The 22,991-nt window shown below is 46.7% G+C and overlaps 1 protein-coding gene across 2 annotated transcripts in view; it reads right to left on the bottom strand.

Moving 5' to 3' along the window:
• The window catches only part of USP25 (ubiquitin specific peptidase 25), a 79,870-nt gene extending 57,604 nt beyond the window's left edge, over positions 1–22,266 (bottom strand). For both annotated transcript variants that reach the window (XM_075263445.1, XM_075263446.1), the window contains exons 1-3: positions 22,004–22,266; positions 5,665–5,742; positions 618–762 (exon numbers count right to left, since the gene is read on the bottom strand). In XM_075263445.1, the coding sequence (XP_075119546.1) occupies positions 618–762; positions 5,665–5,742; positions 22,004–22,045 (265 nt within the window). In that variant the 5' untranslated portion in view covers positions 22,046–22,266. The remainder of the gene's footprint in view (positions 1–617; positions 763–5,664; positions 5,743–22,003) is intronic.
• Positions 22,267–22,991: the final 725 nt, after the last annotated feature.

The raw sequence follows: 22,991 nt of genomic DNA, 5'->3' as shown, positions 1-22,991 counted from the left end.
GTTTGAAGAGGCTCGCACCTCACTGGATATGTTGTCACATTCTTGCCAGGCCATTCAAGTGAATGAGGCTGAGTTGCAAACACCAAGGACCGGAGTGACAATCTTTTCATTGAAGAGACCTGCTTGACCGAAGCCTGCTATTCAAAGGCAAAGCCTTTGAGCCACTGACTAGCTGTAGGGTGAACCCTCGCTGATCATATTGATGACATCTTAAATCAGTCCCAGCTTGCATGCTCAACACCTTCTACATTCACACGGGGGGGAGACTCCTCTTCTACTGATCAATAGGGGTCCCAGAGGACAGACCCCTAACTGATCAGACACTTATCACAGGACAGGCAATATGTTTGCACCTTTGGATAACCCCTTTAAGAAACAGAGGACAGATGTAAGGAAGCTTTACTGCAGGATCAGACTACAAAGAGATCAGTGGTAGTCTGTGACCATGAAGATGGCATCAGGACTGTAAACTTAAACTGAAGTTTTTGGATCAAACCTATTTGTAAAATTGCTTTATTTTGCATTTATGTTGGGAGCCGATCTTGGCGAGTCCCACATCGCACACTGCTGCTGGAGGAGGACAGGTAGAAACAGATGAAAAAAAACAAGCCACCTACTTGTGTCCGCCTGGCTGCCCACGCTGATGTATCGGTCATTGTTGGGGATTGCGGTCTGATAGTAGCTTGCTTCTTCCGGCTGTGGGAGCTTGGCATTGTTTGCAGTGAGAAATGCGACCGCTAGCTCCAGATTTCCATTGCTATCCTGGAAAATAAAAAGGAACCATGTAAATGCATTGACATTAAAAGAGGGGGGAAAAAAACCCGCACATGTGCATAACTCCCACACTATTCCTTTTTTAGATGTACTTTGTCTTTTTGCCTATTTATTGCATCATATATTGAGTCAGATTCATCTTTTTAAAACATATATTCAGAAACACGCTGTATAGCAATATTATATATTCATCCAGCAACATACATGCACACATATTACACCCTAGTCATGTGATCACATGGGTGCAAGGCTTGTTACACTTACAGTCAATGAGCTGTAGCGGAAGTATCTCATATACTAAAAAAGCACTTGGCCAATCCCTTGTCCTCCTGACCTCCACATATGCATGTATGCTTGGACCAGCAGAGCATGCATGTGCTGTCACACAGAGCAAACACCATCTCCCATCATATGTAAGGATGAGGACACACAATGCAGCTCTGGCCACATGCCAGGCCGCCGGTGTCTTCCCTTACATTGTTCCTTGTCATCCTGTTATTGGTCGCACGGTTTTACATGTTTACAGCAGCAGCCTGGCCCAGAACCACATTGTGCGCCTTCACCCCAAGGGCACGTTCACATAGCGGAATTTGTAGAAGCTAAAAAATTCAGTTTCAGGAATTCGGAAGCAGAATTTTTCTACTTTTGACAAATTTGCTGCATAATCCACAGTGGAGTCTGCAAATTTTCCAAAAAAAGAGAAAATGGGGGAGACATCGAGCAAAATTATAGTGTAGTAGTCAAGTTAATACAGACTAGTAAGAATACCAACAAGGTAAGCCTCCGTACCATTGTGGACAAGTGCCCTATTGGTTTTTCCACTTCTGCAAATTATGAGTCAGCTATATGGTATTTCAAAGGCATTATCCATTTTGTACTACTGAATTTTAGATCTGTCGGGGTCCCGGGTGCCGTGATGATCACTCCCCGTACAAACTGTAACAGTGGGTGTAGGTCCTGTAGCGCTGCCCCATTCAAGTCTATTCGTATGGGTGATCATGTAAACATGTCTGCAGTGGTCAAAAGAGGGGGGGATGCATCTGTCTCCCACTAAAATGAATGGAGGCTTATGAGAGGCAGAATTTGGAAAAGATTTTAGATGGAATTAGTCTCCAAATTCCTTACTGTGAACATACTGTAGGTCCAAGTCCCCATGTAGCTGGCCGCAGCGAAAAAGCGCTACGGGAAAAGCTATGGCGGAAGCGCATTGCATTTTTCCCAATGTCCACAGAGGTTTTTCTGCTTCCATTACAACTATAGGGAAACCGCCGGCGGTTCCCTAGCTATAACTGACCTGCTGGGATTTCCAATAACACGGCATTTCCACTGCGTGTAGCGCTCATCCTGGGCGCTATACGGGACTTTATATCTCCTGCGGCAGGCACAAGCTTTACTGGACCATGTGCTTACACCGAAATCTACACCAGCTCATAGTGGTCATAGATTTTAATAATTCATAATAGCACGGCAAATACCTTTTAGGCAATGGGTGCAAATCCAGTAGAAAAATTGCCAAAAATGTCAGCAATTCAATATATGAAAAATCAAAGGGAATCTTTATTTCAAGGTGAGGTTTCATTTCTTGAGAGCTGGTTCCTTGGAATAACCTTGGAATAAAGATTTGCTTTGATTTTTCTTCTACTGGATTGCTTCCATTTTTGGCATAGATTTTGGTCATCATTTAAGAAATGTAATGGGTGGGTGGCCTTGTCCGTGCCCCTCGCCACAAGAAAATAGGCCCCTGTGGCATAATGTGCCCCTATGGACTTTAATCGCTAACCGCGTCACTGTCGTCTTCTCCGTACCCCAAATCCAACCTGGTTTATCCTGAAATTGCTATTTTCCCACGTCCTCCTTACTGCCTGACATAATAACCATTGCCGCCGACATCCTGAGCGCCGCAGTTTTTCACGCTATCTGCCCGCTGCCTTCTCATTCCAGCTGTCAAAATGGCCAAACACCAGCAACATAAAAACATCCACCCCGTTCTAACACCTAACAATACACGTCTCCTCGCCCTCCACATAATATCACACGCTGAACTCAACTCTCTACAATATCCGGTCACTACCTGGTTAAGACAGACAAGGCCCCTGCAAATACCTTATCAATTTGGAGGCCTACACCTATACTAAAAGGTATAACTTACAGGCCCAAAGCCTGAGGCCGCACTACTAAGATTTGTTTATGTCCACTAGACTATAGCTTTGATTTACAACGGAGTTTGTCAGTTCTCTATCGGCTTAACAGTCTAGAAACACAGCGCAACTTTCATTTTGTAGTCTGCTCCTGAAAAACGAAAGCTGTCTTGTGATTGGACTACTAGTTTTGCCTTTCGATCATATTAATAACTGTTCCCCAATGGCTTTTCAAAAATAGCCACAGTGAGGCCTAAGGGCCCGGATTATGGCACGGAATCCACGTCATCATCTGCGCACTCACAATGGCGGTCTATGGAGACCGCTCGCGCACGGCATGTTGCAACCTCTGGAGTCGGCCCATTCATTTGAGCTGACTCTGGAGGGAAAAGCCGCGACTGTCAGAAGTCGCGACAGTCATGGCAGGCGGATTTTGGCCCGAGAGCAAACGGGGCCTAAGGGTGGATGAGAGCAATGGACAGAAACTGACAAGTGAAGATGTAACTCCCTGAGCTCCGTCTGCATTCTCCACAACGTAAGAAACATGACAGAAATCTTCCTCCATCATGTTTTTCACTTTCTGATAGAACACGCGGGACCTGTTCTTCCTTTAAAAAAAAAAAACAAAAACGACGGAAGAAAGCGTCTGCCATGTTGTTTACATTAGAGTCAATGGGGATGGAGAGGGCTTCGTCTGTGTCCATTACATTACTACTTAATGTCTGCTGCCGCCATACCATGATGGATGACGGCAACGGACATTAATATCAGTAGGATGAACAAAGATTGTAAGCTCTTGCGAGCAGGGCCCTCAGTCCCATTGTGTGAAATGACGTTCTTTGTTATGTATCTGTCTGTATTGGAACCCTACAAATTGTACAGCGCTGCGGAATATGTTGGCGCTATATAAATAAAATTTATTATTATTATAAAGATGATAATCAGCTGAACCACCTACGACCACCACCAGAATGACCATCTAAGGTGCAGGTGTTGGCTCATTTATTACTTGATGGCAGATGTTGGGGAAAAGAAGGATTGGACTAGTTGAGTTTCAATATGCCCCATCCTTAGGTTTTGAGTAAATAACAGCATCGCTCCCCCATTGAGAACACCTGTATAGTCATCTGAGAGTGCATGTGCATGAGAAGGAAGCAGGGGTTAGGAGTAATAACTGGTCGGCAAATAAGCAGTTGGCTAACAGTTCCTATAGTGTATAGTCACTTTAGCTTTCTATTACACTTTATTAAAAGCGATCCTATCACTCAGGCATGATTTTTTTCTAAGTACCACGTTGGAATAGCCTTAAGAAAGGCTATTCGTCTCCTACCTTTTGTAGTGTTCTCCGCGCCGCTGTTCGCCTACAATCCCGGGTCTTGTCAGTATGCGAATGAGCTCTCTCGCAGCACTGGGAGCGGACCCAGTGCTCAGACAGCACTGGGAGCGGACCCAGTGCTCAGACAGCACTGGGGGCATCCCCAATGCTGCAAGAGAACAAATACGGTGCAAGCGGCTATTTTCTCATGGCCTGTGGGCACGCGCAGTCTGCTCTGCCCAAGGCCCGAGGTCTAGATGTAAGACAACGCTGGAGAGAGTTCTCTCGCAGCATTGGGGACGCCCCCAGTGCTGTCTGAGTGCTGGGGACCGCTCCCTTTACTGCGAGAGAGCTCATTAGCATACCGACAAGAACCGGGATTGTAGGCAAACGGCTGCGCGGAAAAGACCACGAAAGGTAGGAGACGAATAGCCTTACTTAAGGCTATTCCGACGTGGTACTTAGTAAAAATCATGTCTGAGTGATAGGATCCCTTTAACATATTCACATATAAACAAAAAGCAAAAATAAAAAATCTGCCATACAGTAGAAGATCCAATGCATCTAACCCAGTCGGTAAATACTGAACATTAGGAGAAGTGACAAAATAGCCAATGTGCAAATCCTAAGAGACTGACAACACATTTACCTCTGTCCTTAGGAGACGCAGATATAAATCTCACAATTCTCCTACTGTCCCTCCACACCCCGCATTGTTCACCACATCTCTAATATGACGCTCGCTGCCAAGTTCTTGGAACTGGCCTGACCTCCACCCTCATTAAAAAAAATACCATTAGACTTGCAGGAACTCCAGCCGCTATACACCGCACCATCGGATCAATACCAAGGAGTACACTATATATAACCAATGTCTGGAAATATCTCCGAGTTAGTCTTAAAGGAGTTTTCCAGCCCTGAATTGAGTTTTTATACTGATGACCTAAGCACAGGACAGGTATCATCAGTATGTGATCTGTGGTGTTCCGACACCCGGACCCCACACAGATCAGCAGTTGCAGCAGGCTGCGAGTAAAGGGGCAGCGACACTGCTATTCAAGTATTACCTGCATTGAGCGCCGCGGCCCGTTCGGGAACCCAGAGGCTGCTGTAATAGCTGATCTGTGCAGGGTCTGGATGTTGGACCCTGACAGATCACATGCCGATGACCTCAATCACATCAGGCCACAAATGATCATACAGGTAAACACCAGTAAAATTGTAAGATCATCGGAAGCCACATGAGGACAAAACCCTACGATGCGGCCTTAGGGCCCGTGCACACGGAGTAAACGCGCGCTCATTTTAGCATAATACACGTGTAAAAATCAGACTACCATTGACTTCAATGACATTTTTTACACGTGCATTATGCGAAAACGAGCGCGCGTTTACTCCGTGTGCACGGGCCCTTAGTGTGTAGGAGGCAGTACTCACTTTAAGTGCTTGCTGAAGTACTTGAAGGTCATTAATCCCGGTGATCTCCCGCAGCTGATTTATAAACGTCTGCTGGTGCTAGAAGACAAGAACAGGAAGACATGTTATAGCAGGCGTTCCAAAACCAATGACAACTAATCTGCACAGCAGCTGGAAAGCGAGACCAGGGTCCCTGTGGGTCTATATTACCTTAGAAGGGTTATCTGGTTTCTAACATTGAGGGTCTATCACTTATAAAGTCTATATTGAAACCTGGGAAACTCGCAAATCTAATATTAATAGGCCATCAATTCTAGAATCCAGACAACCCCTTTAAATTTTAGAGACCCCACAGCAATTTTTTTTTTTTTTTTTTTTTGTTATAGCCTACCGCCAATTGTAAAAACTTTTCATAAATGAATAGTACAGACGGATATTAGAAACGTTGCAATATATTTTATTAAAGAAATACATTTCCTTCTCCATTTATCAGGTTGATTTACTTTTTACATAGAAGTCTACGGAGAGGGGAGTGGAGAGAGCTGCTGTAAACGACACACTGCTATAAAGTGAGTGAGAACAATCTTATAAGCATGTACAGAGTGAGGAAGTCAATTAATTAGAGGGGTTTTCCAACCCCAACTTGATGTGTAAGGCTCCGTTCCCACGGAGTAACGCGCCGCGCATTCAGACATGTATACACGTGTCAGCGCTCAAAATAGATCCCATTCACTTCAATGGGTGCCGACTCACGCGCGCTACACATTAAAATCAATGGGTTAAAAAGCCTCCCATTGATTTCAATGTGTAGCGCCCGTAAGCCGGCACCCATTGAAGTGAATGGGATCTGTTTTGAGCGCTCACACTCATATACGTGTCTGAATGCGTGACACGTTACTCCGTGGGAACGGAGCCTAATACTGAGGACCTATCCACAGGCTAGGTCATCAATAGGTGTGTGATGGTGAAGGGGGACACATGCAGTACCGTTCCTATTCAAATAATAGGAGTGGTGCCGCAATTCCCCAAAACTATGGCTACGCAGTGGATGGGGCTCCTATTACTCCAATAAGAGTGTTGCTGCATGCCCCCCCCGTACACTAGCACAGAAGTCGGACCCCGACAGATACAATCCTGTGTATAGGTCATCACTATGAAAAATCAATTTGGGTTCAGAAAATCCATTTCACAGCAGCTGCCTCTTTCGCCTCCCCTCTCCATAGACTTCTATGTGTGACCTAAGTACAGAAAGAATTGTGTATAACTAAACATCCTGAGTGAAGAGAAGGAGGAGAGCAGCTTAATAAGTAGAAGAAAATGATTTTTTGATAAGACGTATCGCAAAGTTACTTATAGTCACCTGTACTATACTTTGCTAAATCTTTTACCCCGCTGGGAGACCTCTAAGTCAAGGGGCCAGTTTTTGTGATACTACTTCCCTACTGGTAATCTATTAGGCCAATCACAGGGGTGTCCCACTGCTGAGACCCCTCTGATCAGTTGTTTGAGGGAGGGTGACTGAGGTCCCATCTACCATCGATCCCAACAACGTGAGAGTAGCCCTTTAAATAAAAAAAAGGAAGAGTGACGTTGTAGGAAACTCCGCTTTCAGTTTCCCCGCCGCTGCTCTCCCGGGGCTCTTTACAGCAGTCTGTATCCTGTGAATGGAGACTTAATGGGAATCTTCCTCTTCATGTGAGCGGCAGGGTTGTTTATTTTGGCTTCGTTTTAGTAACGTGGACGCAATGACGACATTATGAGACTTCCTTCCTGAAGCTGAATGAGGGAATACATATCGGACTACACCGTTACTTTGTTGTTTTGGTTTTGTATCTAATTTGCACCTTTATTTTACATTTTTGTTTTATTTGTACACTAGCTCTCCTCCATGGGGAACAGGCTGGTTTGGCTGATACAATTTTCCTTCCGGAGGAGGAGAGCCACCATGTTTTGCCCACTTTTTCTCCATGAAAAGTCTCCATTAATTCAGTCCGTTGCTCTCATCCATCACACGATAAGACCAACAGACATCATATGACAGAGGCAGAGTGTGCGTCTTCTGTCTGGTGTCCATCTGCATTACTGCCCCTCCCCCATATAAAAAAGCATGACGGAAACTTTGTCCAACTTTTTCTGATGGAAGAAAGAATCCTGCGGACAGAACTTCTGTTATCAAAGTAACAAAAAAAGATGGTAGACTGTCAATGGGAACGGACGTAGACCCTGGACTGCCATCATTTTGTTTAGAGTCAATGGGAACGGAAACAGACTGTGGGGCCTCCATCGCTCTACTACCCATGACAGATCAGAGCAACGGACTGTAACAACAGTAGTATGAACATACATTAAGTTGGCCACATGAATGACAAAAATGAAGTCCTGTCTGTTTCCAAGGGTAACCAGAAAATTAATGAAAAAGTGACGTGCATAGAAGGAGATACGGCAATAATAAAACTCAAGACAAAGCAAAAATAACTCAAGATCAGAAGATGCAATAAGAACGTAACCTCTTATATGATGTTCTAGGGCCAGTGACTGTCATGTTGCCGAAAAAAATTGCCTTTTAAAAACATATGTGTTTTGGTGTACCTGCGACGTGGCCACAACTGTCGGAGCACCTGATTTAAAGCTGTGGTTGACCCCAGTGTTACCCCCGCGCAAAGATTGAAAGGTCCAGATGTGCAGCGACCACAGATGAAAAAAATAGGTGCTCCGGGGGGGGGGTTTACTCCAGCCAGTAATGGGCCCTATTTACCTACCAATCCCAGCCCCTGCCAGTGACGCCGCGAGCCCCACAAACACTATTACTATACTCGGGACCCCCGAGTATAATGATCGGAGGCTCAAGAGAGGTGAGGGAGCATAAAAAACACTGTTACTTACCTCTCCAGGCTCCACAGGCTTCGGGCCTACTTCAGTGACATCCCTGACGTCATCACTGAAGATGGCTGCCATCATCTGGAAGTACTGTGGAGCCGGGGATAGGTAAGTAACAGTGGTTTTTATGTTGGTATATCCCCCTCTGTCTCCAATTATTATAATAATTCTTCATGGGTGTCCACAATAGGGCGTAATACTGTGTGCAGGGGCCACTATGGGGGATAATACTGTGTACAGGGGCCACTATGGGGGATAATACTGTGTACAGGGGCCACTATGGGGGAGAATACTGTGTGCAGGGGCCACTATGGGGTATAATACTGTGTGCAGGGACCACTATGGGGGAGAATACTGTGTGCAGGGGCCACTATGGGGGAGAATACTGTGTGCAGGGGCCACTATGGGGGAGAATAGTGTGTGCAGGGGCCACTATGGGGGATAATAGTGTGTGCAGGGGCCACTATGGGGGATAATACTGTGTACAGGGGCCACTATGGGGGATAATACTGTGTACAGGGGCCACTATGGGGGAGAATACTGTGTGCAGGGGCCACTATGGGGGAGAATACTGTGTGCAGGGGCCACTATGGGGGAGAATACTGTGTGCAGGGGCCACTATGGGGGAGAATACTGTGTGCAGGGGCCACTATGGGGGATAATACTGTGTGCAGGGGCCACTATGGGGGATAATACTGCGTGCAGGGGCCACTATGGGGGATAATACTGCGTGCAGGGGCCACTATGGGGCAGAATACTGCATGCAGGGGCCACTATGGGGCATAATACTGTGTGCAGGGGCCACTATGGGGCATAATACTGTGTGCAGGGGCCACTATGGGGCATAATAGAAAGCGCAGGAATGCGGGAGGAGGGGTCAGTCGGGGTCTTTGGCGTCAGCTGGGGGGTGGGGGCATGTCAAAAGTTCACCACGGCCATTCCTTGTTGTGCTACTGCATAAAGACTAAACTGATTTTCTCAGCAGCAAAACTGCACTAAAAAGATATGTTCGCTCCGTCACCAGCCGCCCCTAGGATTTTGGTGGGTGTACACTCCCTTTAACATTTAGTGTATATGCCAGGAAAGCTCCAAACATATACAGGTCATGAGTTTTCCAAGTTGGGAGCGTTCCCAGCAAATGTGTGAAATGAAGAGAGAAAAAAAAAAAAGCCATGATGTGAACAGGTCCTTACTCATCTTTTTGTGTAGGTAATGTGTCTGCCTAACGCTTTACTGAAAAAGAACCGACAAACTTCATCCTACCATATTATTATGGGCAATTGGGCAATAATTTTTCCCATGGATTTCACCCTTTGCATTGCAGTGAACGGTGACATTTCCACAACACTGACGTCAATGAGAACTGCCGTAACACCACTGGGCTACTATACAGTTTTCGGAGCCATCTGCTTCTGGCTACTTGGGCTCTATGCACATGATTGTGTGCTTGGTCATTGTGCTAGCCAAAACCTATTCCTCTCTACAGCCCCATACACACAACGTTGTGCATGATGTGCCCAAAACAGGAGCCGCATGTACAAAGTGGATCTTCTGTGAACGCCTAATAGACTTATAGATAGCGATTGTCTTTATGGGGTCATTGGGCTCCGGATAATAGGGACAAATCTGAACCTGGAAATCCGCTGTAACTTTGAGCACACCAGACTCCTGTTCTGATCCACCATACGTTACACTGCAGCTCCATAAAGAACAATCTTCCAATATACAGTATAACTAACCCTATGACATATGATCAGAATAAGCATTACAAACATCCCCAAATTGCCCCAATTGTCCAGAATTTCAGCAACAATGGGGGCAAATTATTAAGGCAGGCGTTTCCTACGGCAATCTTAATCAATTCCCCAGGTGGGGCAAGAGGCCACCGAATTATGGGGTTCAGCGTGGGAGGCGTCACGTGCCAAAATTGAAATCTAAGGCACCCAAGAACTGGTGTATATTTGGCCGTGCACCAAAAATGTGCACATGTCTGTCCATCTTCACCCCCCCCCCCCAATATAGACAAGATACAGCTGTCAAAAACAAGTTCTACCTGAAAAGATGTGGGGTTTAGCATACCCCCAACTAAAAAGGACTGTTCCGGCTGTAGCTAGAGGCAGTCATGCACCACGACAAAAAAAATCTGACTATTTTGTAGGGGGGGGGGGGGGGGAAACAGCACATCTCAAAACTCAAGAGTGCTCCAGTGGTGCAGGTCCCCTTTAACTGCCTCGTGGACTAGACTGGACCTCCAGCTCTTTGCTATTGCTCTGCCAAGTATAAAGCTGGTCTTACACGACCGTATTGAATGTACGGTCCACAAGGTGGACTCCGCAGATGTCCGTGTCCTGCCACACTCTATGGGCGAGTCCGTGCAGTGCCGCAATTCACAGCCATTACAGACCTGCTCTATAAATTGCGGACCACGGTTTCAGCCCAGCCACACCACGGATAAAATATCCAGTGGTGTAAGAGGCCGCATTGAGTATAATGTGTCCCTCAATTGCGGACCATTTGCAGACTTACATTACGGCCGTGTAAGACCAGCCTAAGCCATTGTTTACATCACGTAGTATTCTCCCCAGGGCCTTAGCACACACAGACTGTCCCTAAACAGCTCGCGTCTGCTGACCGGCAGGCATACCCAACCACTGGATTTCTCTTTTTTTACCCGTCACTGATATTTTCTAAAACCTGACATTAGAAACCTTGTCTAGTGCTGGGTGGCCCTTGTACCATCACAAGTATTTTCTGTTAAAACTCTGTCCCAAGTTGGCCTTAGATGCACCAAGTTACTAAAAAGGTACAATATGTGCAGGGTTCACGCGTAGCACTTATGTCTACACACACAACTGAACGTGGTCATCACAACTCAATATACCAAACATCTCCTCGATCCAGATACCATGTATGATGGAGTCCTTGTCCACCAGGGCAGGGAGCAATGTGAGGCCATATATATTTTGTGCCTGATGGACTGGGAGCGATACCGAGACAAAAACTTCATGTAATATCCCCCCCCCCCCAAGCGAAAGATGGCAGTAACTGGCTGCAATTGGTAAGGAGGGGGATGACACGAAGAAACGTTCCTTTATCACCGTGAAGTCATCGGAGAATGTACAAAGGTAGAGATAAGGATAACAGGTAAGAGGGTGAGAAGTTCTTTTACAACTGAAGTCAATGGAGACAGTATAGGAGAGGAGATGACCGTGACAGGTCAGAGGGGTGAAGAAAAGCTCCCACGTTCCCCCTTCCCTGTTGAGGACACTTTAAAATGCTCCTGACTGCTAAACCTCTTATTCACTGCCAAATCCATCTTCACTGAAGTTAAACTGCAGTTCATAAAAGTCTATGGAGAGGGGAGGGGGGAGAAGAGAGACGTAAGCAGAGCAAAACAGATTACACAGCAAGGTATCTCTCACCCGCTATACTCCTATATTGCTCAATGCTAGAACTGCCACAAAGTTACGGTAACTGTTTTTAGTAGCAGGATGTGCTGGTATGTATTTCTCACTCTCTAGGCTCCTCTTCTCATTTCCATAGACTTCTATGTAACTTGATCTGCCTGTGAGCCTTCAGTGTAGATGGATACATCAATAAACCAAGCAGTTTACCAGGCAGGAAAGGAGCTGACAACCAAAGATAAAACCATTTTCCTCCAATAAGATCTATAACAAAGTTTTTTTTATATTCCCCCAAATTGTTCATATACAAAATAAATAAAATATTAGTCATGTGACAGTTACTCTTTAAAGCCCTGACATATTATATACGTCTCTGGCAGTGAAGGGGTTATGGGCATAGTTACAATATTACACAATTTATTAATTGCTTATCATTTCTTTTATACATCAGCCGTAATGAGCCTTCAGTTGTTTACAGACAAGCGTCTACGGTAAGCGGGGTGGACCTTTGGAATGCCTGCTCTCGCCCGACTGCTCCTTGGCACACCACACCAGTGGCCGCTTGCAGATTTACACACCTAGTAAAAACATCCTCCGTAAACAGAAAGCTGCGTACAGTTGTAGAATGCGATAATGGAGACGCCGTGTCATCCCTTCATAGCTTCACAATGAGAAGTTTCTGAACAATCCATGTCCATGGACACGCGGCATGCAAACAAATCCTGCAGCCGTGGCCCCAAGATCACATGTCTGGGACCAAATTAGCAGCTTAGCAAGTTTTTTATTATTGCTCCGATGCAGGTGTGGGCCAAGATCTCTTGGTGCCCAGGCGAGTAGATTAGGAAAGTGCCTAAGTGAAGGAGCCAACTCAATTCTCAGGCCAAGACTAGACATGGAAGATATTTGGTGAGGCTACGTTCACATACGTGCCGAAAATCATCCGAGAAAAAATTCCCGCAGAGAACGTTTTCCTCCGCCAGTTTTACAATGACTGACACCCAACTGACCCCATTATAGTCAATGGAGTCAGTCGGATTCTGTGTTTTTTGCGGGCCCAACAATCAGTTAGGCAACACTAGTGTGAACCAACCGTAAGCCCATCAAACAGATCCTTATCAAATGTGACTTTTTAAGTCGCTGTGCAAAAATTGCTGCAATCTTACTCCAGTATGGGGATTGTAAAAAGTGGACTAACACCGCAGTGGTGATGAGAGCCTCAGCACTTATAGCCATACCCAAAAAGGAAAGGGGATACGCTGCCTCAATGGAGACCTGGGGGCAGGTGAGCATACGAAAAAGACAAAGCTAAAACAATCACTACCATTTTACCTTCCTCATCCTACTAATCCTACTAATATTATAATCCTATTATCCTATCCTACTCATATTACAAAGTGAAAGTTTGTGTGTTTGGATGTTTGTTCCTCAATCACGCAAAAACGGCTGTACAGATTTGCATGAAATTTGCCACATACATAGATAGGAACCCTGATTAAAACATAGGCTACTTTTTATCCGGTAAATGACGTCACTACACAAAGGAATTTAGGTTCACATACATTAAAAGGACCTGTGATGACGCCATCACAGGTCCTTGAGCCATTCTCAGATAGGATCAGGCTAGGCAGTGGGTGGAGCTACATGCTATTTTGTGGGCGGGGCTATATAGGATGAAGCTGGACAGTGTGAAAGCTGAAGAAAATGGAGTCTCACAGAAGATCAGGAGACTACAGAACATGCAGGCTGTGTGAGGGCAAGAGGACTATATTGGGTGTAGAGTTTCAGTGAGTACTACAGGGAATGTGTTGTTCTGCCTCTGATGGGGGAGAACTTTGGCACATTTCAGCAACATCCGTTCAACCCTTTGTAACACAGAAGCTGCTCAGACAGTCACATAACCAAACCTCTGTAATCACAACTGCCCGATGTAGCAGAGTTTAGGCAGCGCTGTAGCACACCTCTATAGGCTCTCCATATGCAAACATGTACATACAGCTAGGTATCCTACGCATATGCAGTGAGGTAGCAGAGCAGAGATGTGGGAGCAGGCGGATTGAAATGTGGCAAATTTCTGCAACATCCATTCAGCCGTTTCCAACACAGAAGCTGCTCAGACACTGACATAAGAACACCCCTATAATCCAAATGGCCAGATGTAGCAGGGCTTAGGCAGCGCTGTAGCACAGCTGAGTACGCTCTCCATATGCAGAGATGTACATACAACCGAGAGCTCTTTCCTGTGCCGCCTCCTTATCTGCAGCAACTCCGCCTCTTCTGGCTTCTCTTGCTCTTGTAGTTCTATACAGGAGCATAGAGAGGCCACCCCAAAATGGCCGCCGGCTCCTGTATTGAACTGCAAGAGCAGCTACCCAAAAATTGCCACTGGCCGGATCCTGTATCGGCCATTTTTGGGTAGCCGCTCTTGCAGTTCAATACAGGAGCCGGCGGCCATTTTGGGGTGGCCTCTCTATGCTCCTGTATAGAACTACAAGAGCAAGAGAAGCCAAAAGAGGCGGAGTTGCTGCAGAAGAAGGAGGCGGCGCAGGAAAGAGCTCTGGGCAGCAATGGGGACGCGCTCATTGGTGTTTCAGCGCTGGGGCCCGCCCTCATTGCTGCGGAGAGCTCATTTGCATACCGGTTAATACCGGTACTTCTACGGAACGGCGCGGCGGAGACCACGTCTAAAGGTAGGAGACGAATAGACTTTCTTAAGGCTATTCCGACGAGTTCATTAGAAAGGTAGTTTAATGGTAGAATCCCTTTAATTTACCGCTAAGTGCTGGAAAATCCCTTTAAGGCCACACATTGCAGAAAAGCATCTTTATTACCCCCGCTTTTGCTGCAGTTTTTTGACCCAATGCAAACGTCGATTTATCAGAAGGGAAAGAGTACAAGTCACTTTATACTTCCCATTCTATTTCGAGACAATTTTGACTTTGGTTCAATAACACCCACAGGAAAATCTGCAAAAAACTAAATTGACATCTGTTCCAGTGTCTCTGTTGGCGTGTCCATCAAAAAATCGGTGGAAGAAAAAGTTGTGGTTTCAGTTTTATAATGACAGACATACGACGGACCCCATTATAGTCCATGCGGTCCGTCGTGCTCCATGTGTTACCTCCATTTTAGGGTACCCAAATGACAGAAAGGCGACGCTAATGCAAACCTAGCACCGGACTCAATCCCCAGCACATCAATTCTTTCTGCAGCTTTTCACCATTTGCAATGCATAGGGTGAAACTCACTGCAAACAAAACCTGTGAAGGATTTTCGTCTGCTCTGCGAGGCCGATCGCCATACTGGATACGCCGTCGTGAGGTCACGCTACAGCAGCCTTCACATCACTCACTGCTACAAGTGGCTTCTAACAGGAAACAGATTTTCTTATATACTTTGTAACAGAACAAAAGCGGAATCTGAATATTCAGATCCAGGAAACCCATGACGCAATATATACAGTAGTTACGGTTTCCATGTAAACGTTCTGTGCGACCTATGAAGCAAGCGCACATGTTCCTCGGGAGTATGATGTACACATCGAAACCTCACTATTAATATAAAGTTACAGCGCTGCTAATTTTAGACCCGAAAGTCTCCTCTCATCAAAGAACACATTGCAGAACATGAAGTATGTTTTCTATGAGTCAAGAGGTAAAAGGTAAACTCAAAAAAGGCAAAATTTAAAAACTACAACAATGAAGGAAGAACACTCAGGTCTATCGACACCCTTTCAATTTGAGGTTCTACTGATATGGACTCAGGCCCGGTTCACCTCTGCGCATGGGTTTCCGTTTGGGGAGTCCGTTTGGAGACTGCTGAACGGACACCGAATACGCATAAAAATCAGTTAACTTAGGAAACCCGTGGACCCCATAGACTATAACGGGGTCCATGTGGTTTCCGCATGAAAAATGCGGAGAGAAAAGTGCTGCTTGCGGAGAGGGGAATGGAATGGCCCGAACGCAAATGTGAACCCCCATAGACGTGTCTATCACAGGACGTACCGTTTATACTTGAATATAAGTCGACCCCCTAATTTTACCACAAAAGAACGGGGAAAACTTATTGACTCGAGTATAAGCTGTTTGTGCTCATGTTCATCCTAGCAGACTTCAGGCCTATATGGTAATATCCCAGACGTCACGTGGTCTGGGATATTACCATATAGGCCCAAAACCTGCGGTAGTAGTAATAGCCTGTTACTGCTAGCACAGGCTTTGGGCCTGTACGGCAACAGGCTGCTACTGCTACTATAAGGCTTTGAGCCCATATGATAATGCCCCAGACGTCTCGTACTCGTAATATCACTCCAAGTCCCATCCAAGCGCATTCTGCTGCAAACTCAGTCCCACAATGAATGCACACTCTGTTGTTTGCAGGGAGCCTTATAGTCAATGAGGTCCCTCTAGATCAGTTTGTGTCATAGAACGGACGGAGCAGAAGATTGGGAACATCTATATAGTTGTGAACTTAGTGATCGCTGGATGAAAAACTCAGGACATTTTCGTCTGGGGATTTTAGATGGACCTGGGCCAGAGACTCCGATGCAGATGTGAAGCCAGCGCCATAGGATTGTAGTATCAGACGTCACAGTCAGCCAATGAGCGACTATGCTGGTGACTTCTATAGGTGCTACCTAATTCCTGTGCAGGGTAGCAGAGGTAGACAACATTCAGCACTCCGGCGGCTGTGGAACTACAAATCACAGCATGCATACTTGCTCTGTTCTTCATGAGCCAAAGGTTGCTCGATGTTAAGTTCACACTCGTTCAGGTCCGCCAGGGGACCTAACCAATAAAGAGGAGGAACCCGAACAGCAGCCACTCACACAACCCAGCGGACCCCACTGACTATAATGGGGCCATCGGGTGTCGGTTATTTCAAAAGTGAAAACGGGGGAGAGAAAAAAAAAAAGTCGCTGGACCCTGCAACAGAGTCTCCAATGGAGCATCAATAAACAGAGAACATTTCAAGGACTTCCACGGTGGAGATATTCTGCAGCATTGGCTTCTTGACCCTGCATAGGTGAACGGGGTTTCCAGACATCATTAAAATCGGGTCAAGGCTAGAGATGAGCGAGTAGTATTCGATCGAATACTACGGTATTCGAAATACTCGTACTCGATCGAGTACCACTCGCTATTCGAATGGAAAAGTTTGATGCAGAACCAGCATTGATTGGCCGAATGCTATACAGTCGGCCAATCAACGCTGGTTTCTCCGTGCAGCTTCCCCGCGGCATCTTCCAGCTCTAAATTCACTCTGCCAGGCATCGGGCCTTGTAGTGCGGGCATGCGCAGTCAGCCTGGCAGAGTGAATTCATTGCCGGAAGACGCCGCGGGGAAGCTGCACGGAGAAGACTTCTCAGAGAATCCAGCCCGACCCTCACTCGTGGACTTGGTAAGTATAATTTGATCGAATGTTGCCTACCCCTCAAACGAGCATTTTCCCCCCATAGACTATAATAGGGTTCGATATTCGATTAGAGTAGTTGAATATTGAGGGGCTACTCGAAACGAATATCAAACCTCTAACATTTTACTGTTCGCTCATCTCTAGTCAAGGCTACTGGATAAACCGTGCACCCCTCCGGTGCCTTCTACCTGCAGCGATGATACGTGCAATTCCCCACGTGACTGCTGCAGCCAATCTTTGATGATCTCGCAAAACCCCTTTAAGATATTGTTTAAGGGCTTCGCCTATTGACGAAGGGGGTTCATATCAATAGGGGTATTCTTCCTTTCGGGAGAGATGGGTTGTAATTCTATGCCCACAATATGACGGGGCATCTCTCAGTATCTGGCAGGATGACAATCCCCGCTGGATACGTATTACACATGTGACCGGCCCCACATTCTTAAATTCTCACGTTATAGATTCAATTTCGGACTCTACATATTTCCTGGCGAGGAGATCTCTGCCAAATCCTATGTGCATAGTCTGACCTGGCACGGCTCAGTATCCCATGACCGCCACCTGTTCCCCCACACTTTACATTATAAGGTTTCACTGCCACGTCGGCGGTGTGCGGTGCCAGATAATAAATCTGACGTTGGTTAACCTTTCCGGGATGGCCTGTCAGATACAAAGGGAAACATCCCCAACCTTCTGGACAGACAGAACTCGGGTCAGCCATAGGCAGCCACGATCCCCGACCTCCCCAGATTTCTGGCTGAGCATGTTATTTCAATCGGTAGCGGAGAGAAGTGGCTGCCGGAAACATCTGATGCTGCTTATCTCACAGGGAAACAGAAGGATCACAGAGCTATCCTATGCACCATTAGGAGATACTGGAGGTTATACTGTATAGCATATGGCCCTTTGGTCCAATATTGGAGATATAAGAGTCCAAGATAGGGGCAGATATAGTTCATCCCTTGGCGATACCAATGTTTATGGTGAACACACTTCTTTGATGAGGACCTTTCACCAACTCCAACTTTGTGTACCCTTTAATAGCTGCCACTTCAATTTTTTCTCTAGCCCCACCGTTCCTGAGCAATTGGTGTTATTAGTTACAGCACCCAATACAGTATGTTAGATAGACTCTACTCTTTAGTACAAGGGTATCTGCTCCAATTCAGGTCCACCCACTTCACAGTAGAGAGTCTAACAATGGGTGATGAAAATAACAGCACCGATTGCTCAGGAAAGGTGAAGGCTCTAATTGCATCAGAATCCAAGGAACGCCACCTATTGAAGGATGCGAAGAGTCGCACTCGGTGAAAGGTCCTCTTTAACCTTAGCAGGTGAACCAAAGGATATGTCTAGATTAGATCTTTAGACCCCCCGCTGACGCACTCTGGTCCTACAGCAATGACATCATATATATCGTTCACGTGACCTCTGCAGCCAATCACGAGAGGTCACCGCAGCAGGGCGCGCCAGAGGAAAAATGCAGGGGGTTTAGGAGATAAGTACAAGTCATTTCATCATTTTATTCCTTCTTCACATGACCTGTTCAAGTGAATGGACTGAGCTGCTATACAAGTGCTTGGTAAGTAGTGAAGAGATTGCAACGCAGGCATGTCGCCGCTAGCGGAAAAAAGAACCCTTTCTTCAGGCGGATTCCATGGTTCGCTGATCAGTGGCTTCCGCCTAGCGGCAGCAACCTCCGGAGTTGGCCGATTCATTTGAGCCGACTCCGTAGGGGAAGCCGCGACCGCAGTGGTCACGGCAGGCGGGTTTTGACCTGAGAGGGACGCGGCACCCCGTGTCACGCTCGGTGCCAAAATCCGCTGGACTGTGTGTAACCCCTCACCCCCCAGCCGACCGTAGTCTTTAATAGACGAAGTATTCAGAGCACTGTACGCTTTCTAGCGGTATACACTACCGAGGAGAAGTTATGAACAGCGGTCAGGACAGAATAATGACAAGAATGTGACTTGTAGCAGTGCCGCAGCAGTATACTCGTAGCAAACAGTGAGGACTGAGGTTTTTGGGCCCACCCCATAATATAATTCTGGGGACCAACCTCTAGGAAATAAACCATAGGGTGTCTTCTACTGGATCAGCATTGTGTTACAGCAGGGGTCCTCAAACTGCGGCCCGCGGGGCACATGCGGCCCGCCAAGCAGTTCTGTCTGGCCCCGCCGGCAGGCTTGCATTTATAATGAAGCTCCTGGGGAGCTCGGGCCAGGCCATGGAGCGCACTTCACTTTACCTATTGGAGGGCACCGCTCCCGATGTCTGTGCGACCTGCTCTGCCTCCGGCCCACTGTTTAAAAAGTTTGAGGACCCCTGTGTTACAGGCTGGTCCCACCACAAGGTCCTTGGGGGTGTTGGTCCGACACTGGTAGCAGACCATTCCTCCAATAACCAGTGCAAGTTGCCAAATTTCTAAAGGCAAGGGGCCACACGGTGGCTCAGTGGTTAGCACTGCAGCCTTGCAGCGCTGGAGTCCTGGTGTTCAAATCCCGCCAAGGGCAAAAAAACATCTGCAAGGAGTTTGTATGTTCTCCCCGTGTTTGCATGGATTTCCATCCCATATTCCAAAAAGACATACTGATAGGGAAAAATGTACATTGTGAGCTCTATGTGGGGCTCCCAATCTACATTTAAAAAAAAAAAAAAAAAAATTTCTAAAGGCAGTTCCACACGGTCATGTTTGGGCTACAAAATAAGAATACGCAAATCGGAAACTCCGCAGAGAGAACACTCCCGCACGGAGGACTTCTCTCTCTCCTCCACTTTCAGTATGAAGACTATTATAGTCAATGGATTCTACAGAGGTCTGCAGCTCTCCACCGTTCCGATCCCCGGCAGATGTGAACTGGGCCTCATCCTTTGCACCGAATACGATATCTTAAAATCTCATCCACTTTGCTGGCCCTGTAAGATGCTGCTGACTCCGCTGCATGGACCTACCCCAAGATCTCTGCAGCTGGTCGGCATCTTACAAAATGCCCCTTGTTCAGTGACAAAGCAAAAATCTGGAAATTGGGGCAAAATGGAGCAAAAGAACATCAAGGAAGAAAATCCAGTTAAAACTGCAAAAATAATACATTTAAAAAAAAAAAAAAAGTGCAGACACGATGTAATATTTACTTTGTGTAGCCCTGACCACGATTACACGCCGTGCCGATTATCAGAGTGTTACAACCCAAAAAATTCAATTTATCTGTTGCCAAATAAAAGGTAAACACGCAGCTCGGCCTCTGGTATTCGGGGTGACTTTGCAGATTTTGTAGCAGCATTAAAGAAGCCCCCCACCCACAACAACATCTTATTCTCTAGCTCATTACCATGTAAACCTCCTTACTGACAGCTGTTTATTCCTTCAGGTCCTCAACGGTGTCATGTGACCAGAAATAAGACACAGTCACAGTAACCCAGGACAGGAAGTACCTTCTCTAGTCATTCCAATGGGACTTACACCAAATATGAGGGGGGTGTCCGCTGAAGAGACTTATTCCAGGTCACATGACACAGATGAGGACCGGAAGGAAATGGATAACTCACAAATACAGCGCCGTCATGGGTAACTAGTAGAGATGAGCGAGTACTATTGGAAACGGCCGTTTCGAACAGCATGCACCCATAGGAATGAATGGATGCAGCCAGCACGCAGGGGGTAGGGCGGCCGGCCGCTTCCATTCATTCCTATGGGCCATGTAACCATCACCTCACCGATTCCCACTGCTGCTGATCTGATAGCAGGTCCCTGGTGGTCTCTACTCCCTGCCAGTCAAGACTGTATTAAATATGGTCAGGGAGACTCGAATATGGGTCGGACACCCTGATCCGCTGTGAGGAGGCCGCAGTGTTCCCGTGAGTGCTGCAGGCTCTTCAGAGAACCGGACATTTACACAGCGCCCATGCTAGATATCGCAGCCTAGCCTACGCACTCGAATGGGACTGAGCTACAATCAGGTCATCACATGGTCTGTAAAGCCGGGGTCGCCCCAAAATATTCAATTGTTGATGTCAATTAAAACGGCTACTTTAAACAATCCCATTCCCTGGAGCTTCAGCACAATTCTAGATTCACATAGAACGCCACCTAACTTTCTCAGGCTCCTGAATGGCAAGTCTACCTACTTTTGCTCTTATATATTAACACCAACCTGTATCACAACATAACTAGACAGTCTTATCCTCCAATCTGGGCAGGAGGAGTACAAGCCCGGCACCCAGCTTTCCCAGGATCAGATAAGACTTCCAGAACCCCTCTAGTACTCACATTAGTTTGCAAACAGCCGGCAGTGACAGCCGCTCCGCCCCTCCCCCAGCTCCAGGATTAGGCTTCAGACCACGAGCTCCAGTAAACAGAGAGGCCGCCTGAGCAGTCACCTCTGCCGGCCACCATCCTGCAGCCGGCCGCCCCCTCCCCGCCAGAGCGGTCCTATCTCCCGGTAACCCCGGCCAAGGCCTGAGCCCCCCCCCCCCAGCCTGCAGATAGTATGTAGCTATAGAAGGATACAATGTATCCCCGTCACGTGACCCTATGGAATCTATACAGGCGCTCCAGCCGGTGACATGTGACAGGCGGAGTGTCAGCTCTATGGGCCAGGCTCGCTGTACGGCGCTACAGGAGGGGTCAGGGCCATAGACTCGTGTGCTCCCGGGGCTGCTCCTACCTTCTGGGAGTTCTGCTGCAGGACATTTTGCTCCACGGTCATGGCCCAGCTCCTCCCCTCCTCCTCCCGCTTCTGAGATCCAGAGCACGGGGCAGCGGCTGCAGGGTGACCGGGTGTCAGGAGAGCTGGGCGGGCACATGGGCCATGCACTGCGGGGAGCCTCACGCCGGGAATGGAAGCCCCAACCGGACCGCAACTGCTGCTCACAGCGACACCGCCCGTGTCTCCCCAGCGGCGGCCGCTACACCACTCCCACTCCTCACACGTCCAGCAGGGGGCGGCCGCTCCCCAGCACTTCTACTCCTCACAGGTCCAGCAGGGGGCGGCCGTCCTACAGCTCCCCGCCCTGATACTACTACTACGGCGTGCGCAAGACTAGGGGGCGCTCATCACACGTAACAGCTCTGCGACAGCTGCTGCTCACATACACTACGCTGTATACTATTGTGTATATAATAGTGTATATATATAGTGTACCTCAACACTAAGCTGTATACTATTGTGTATATAATAGTGTATATAATAGTGTACCCCAACACTAAGCTGTATACTAGTGTATATAATAGTGTACCCCAACACTAAGCTGTATACTATTGTGTATATAATAGTGTATATAATAGTGTACCCCAACACTAAGCTGTATACTAGTGTATATAATAGTGTACCCCAACACTAAGCTGTATACTATTGTGTATATAATAGTGTATATATATAGTGTACCTCAACACTAAGCTGTATACTATTGTGTATATAATAGTGTATATATAGTGTACCTCAACACTAAGCTGTATACTATTGTGTATATAATAGTGTATGTAATAGTGTATATATAATAGTATACCCCAACACTAAGCTGTATACTAGTACTAGTGTATATAATAGTGCATATATAGTGTATATAATACTGTACCCCAACACTAAGCTGTATACTAGTACTAGTGTATATAATAGTGCATATATAGTGTATATAATACTGTACCCCAACACT

The sequence above is a fragment of the Leptodactylus fuscus genome, chromosome 2 (assembly GCF_031893055.1).
Source record: "Leptodactylus fuscus isolate aLepFus1 chromosome 2, aLepFus1.hap2, whole genome shotgun sequence".
NCBI lineage: Eukaryota > Metazoa > Chordata > Amphibia > Anura > Leptodactylidae > Leptodactylus > Leptodactylus fuscus.
This window is presented reverse-complemented; position numbering and strand designations above follow the sequence as displayed.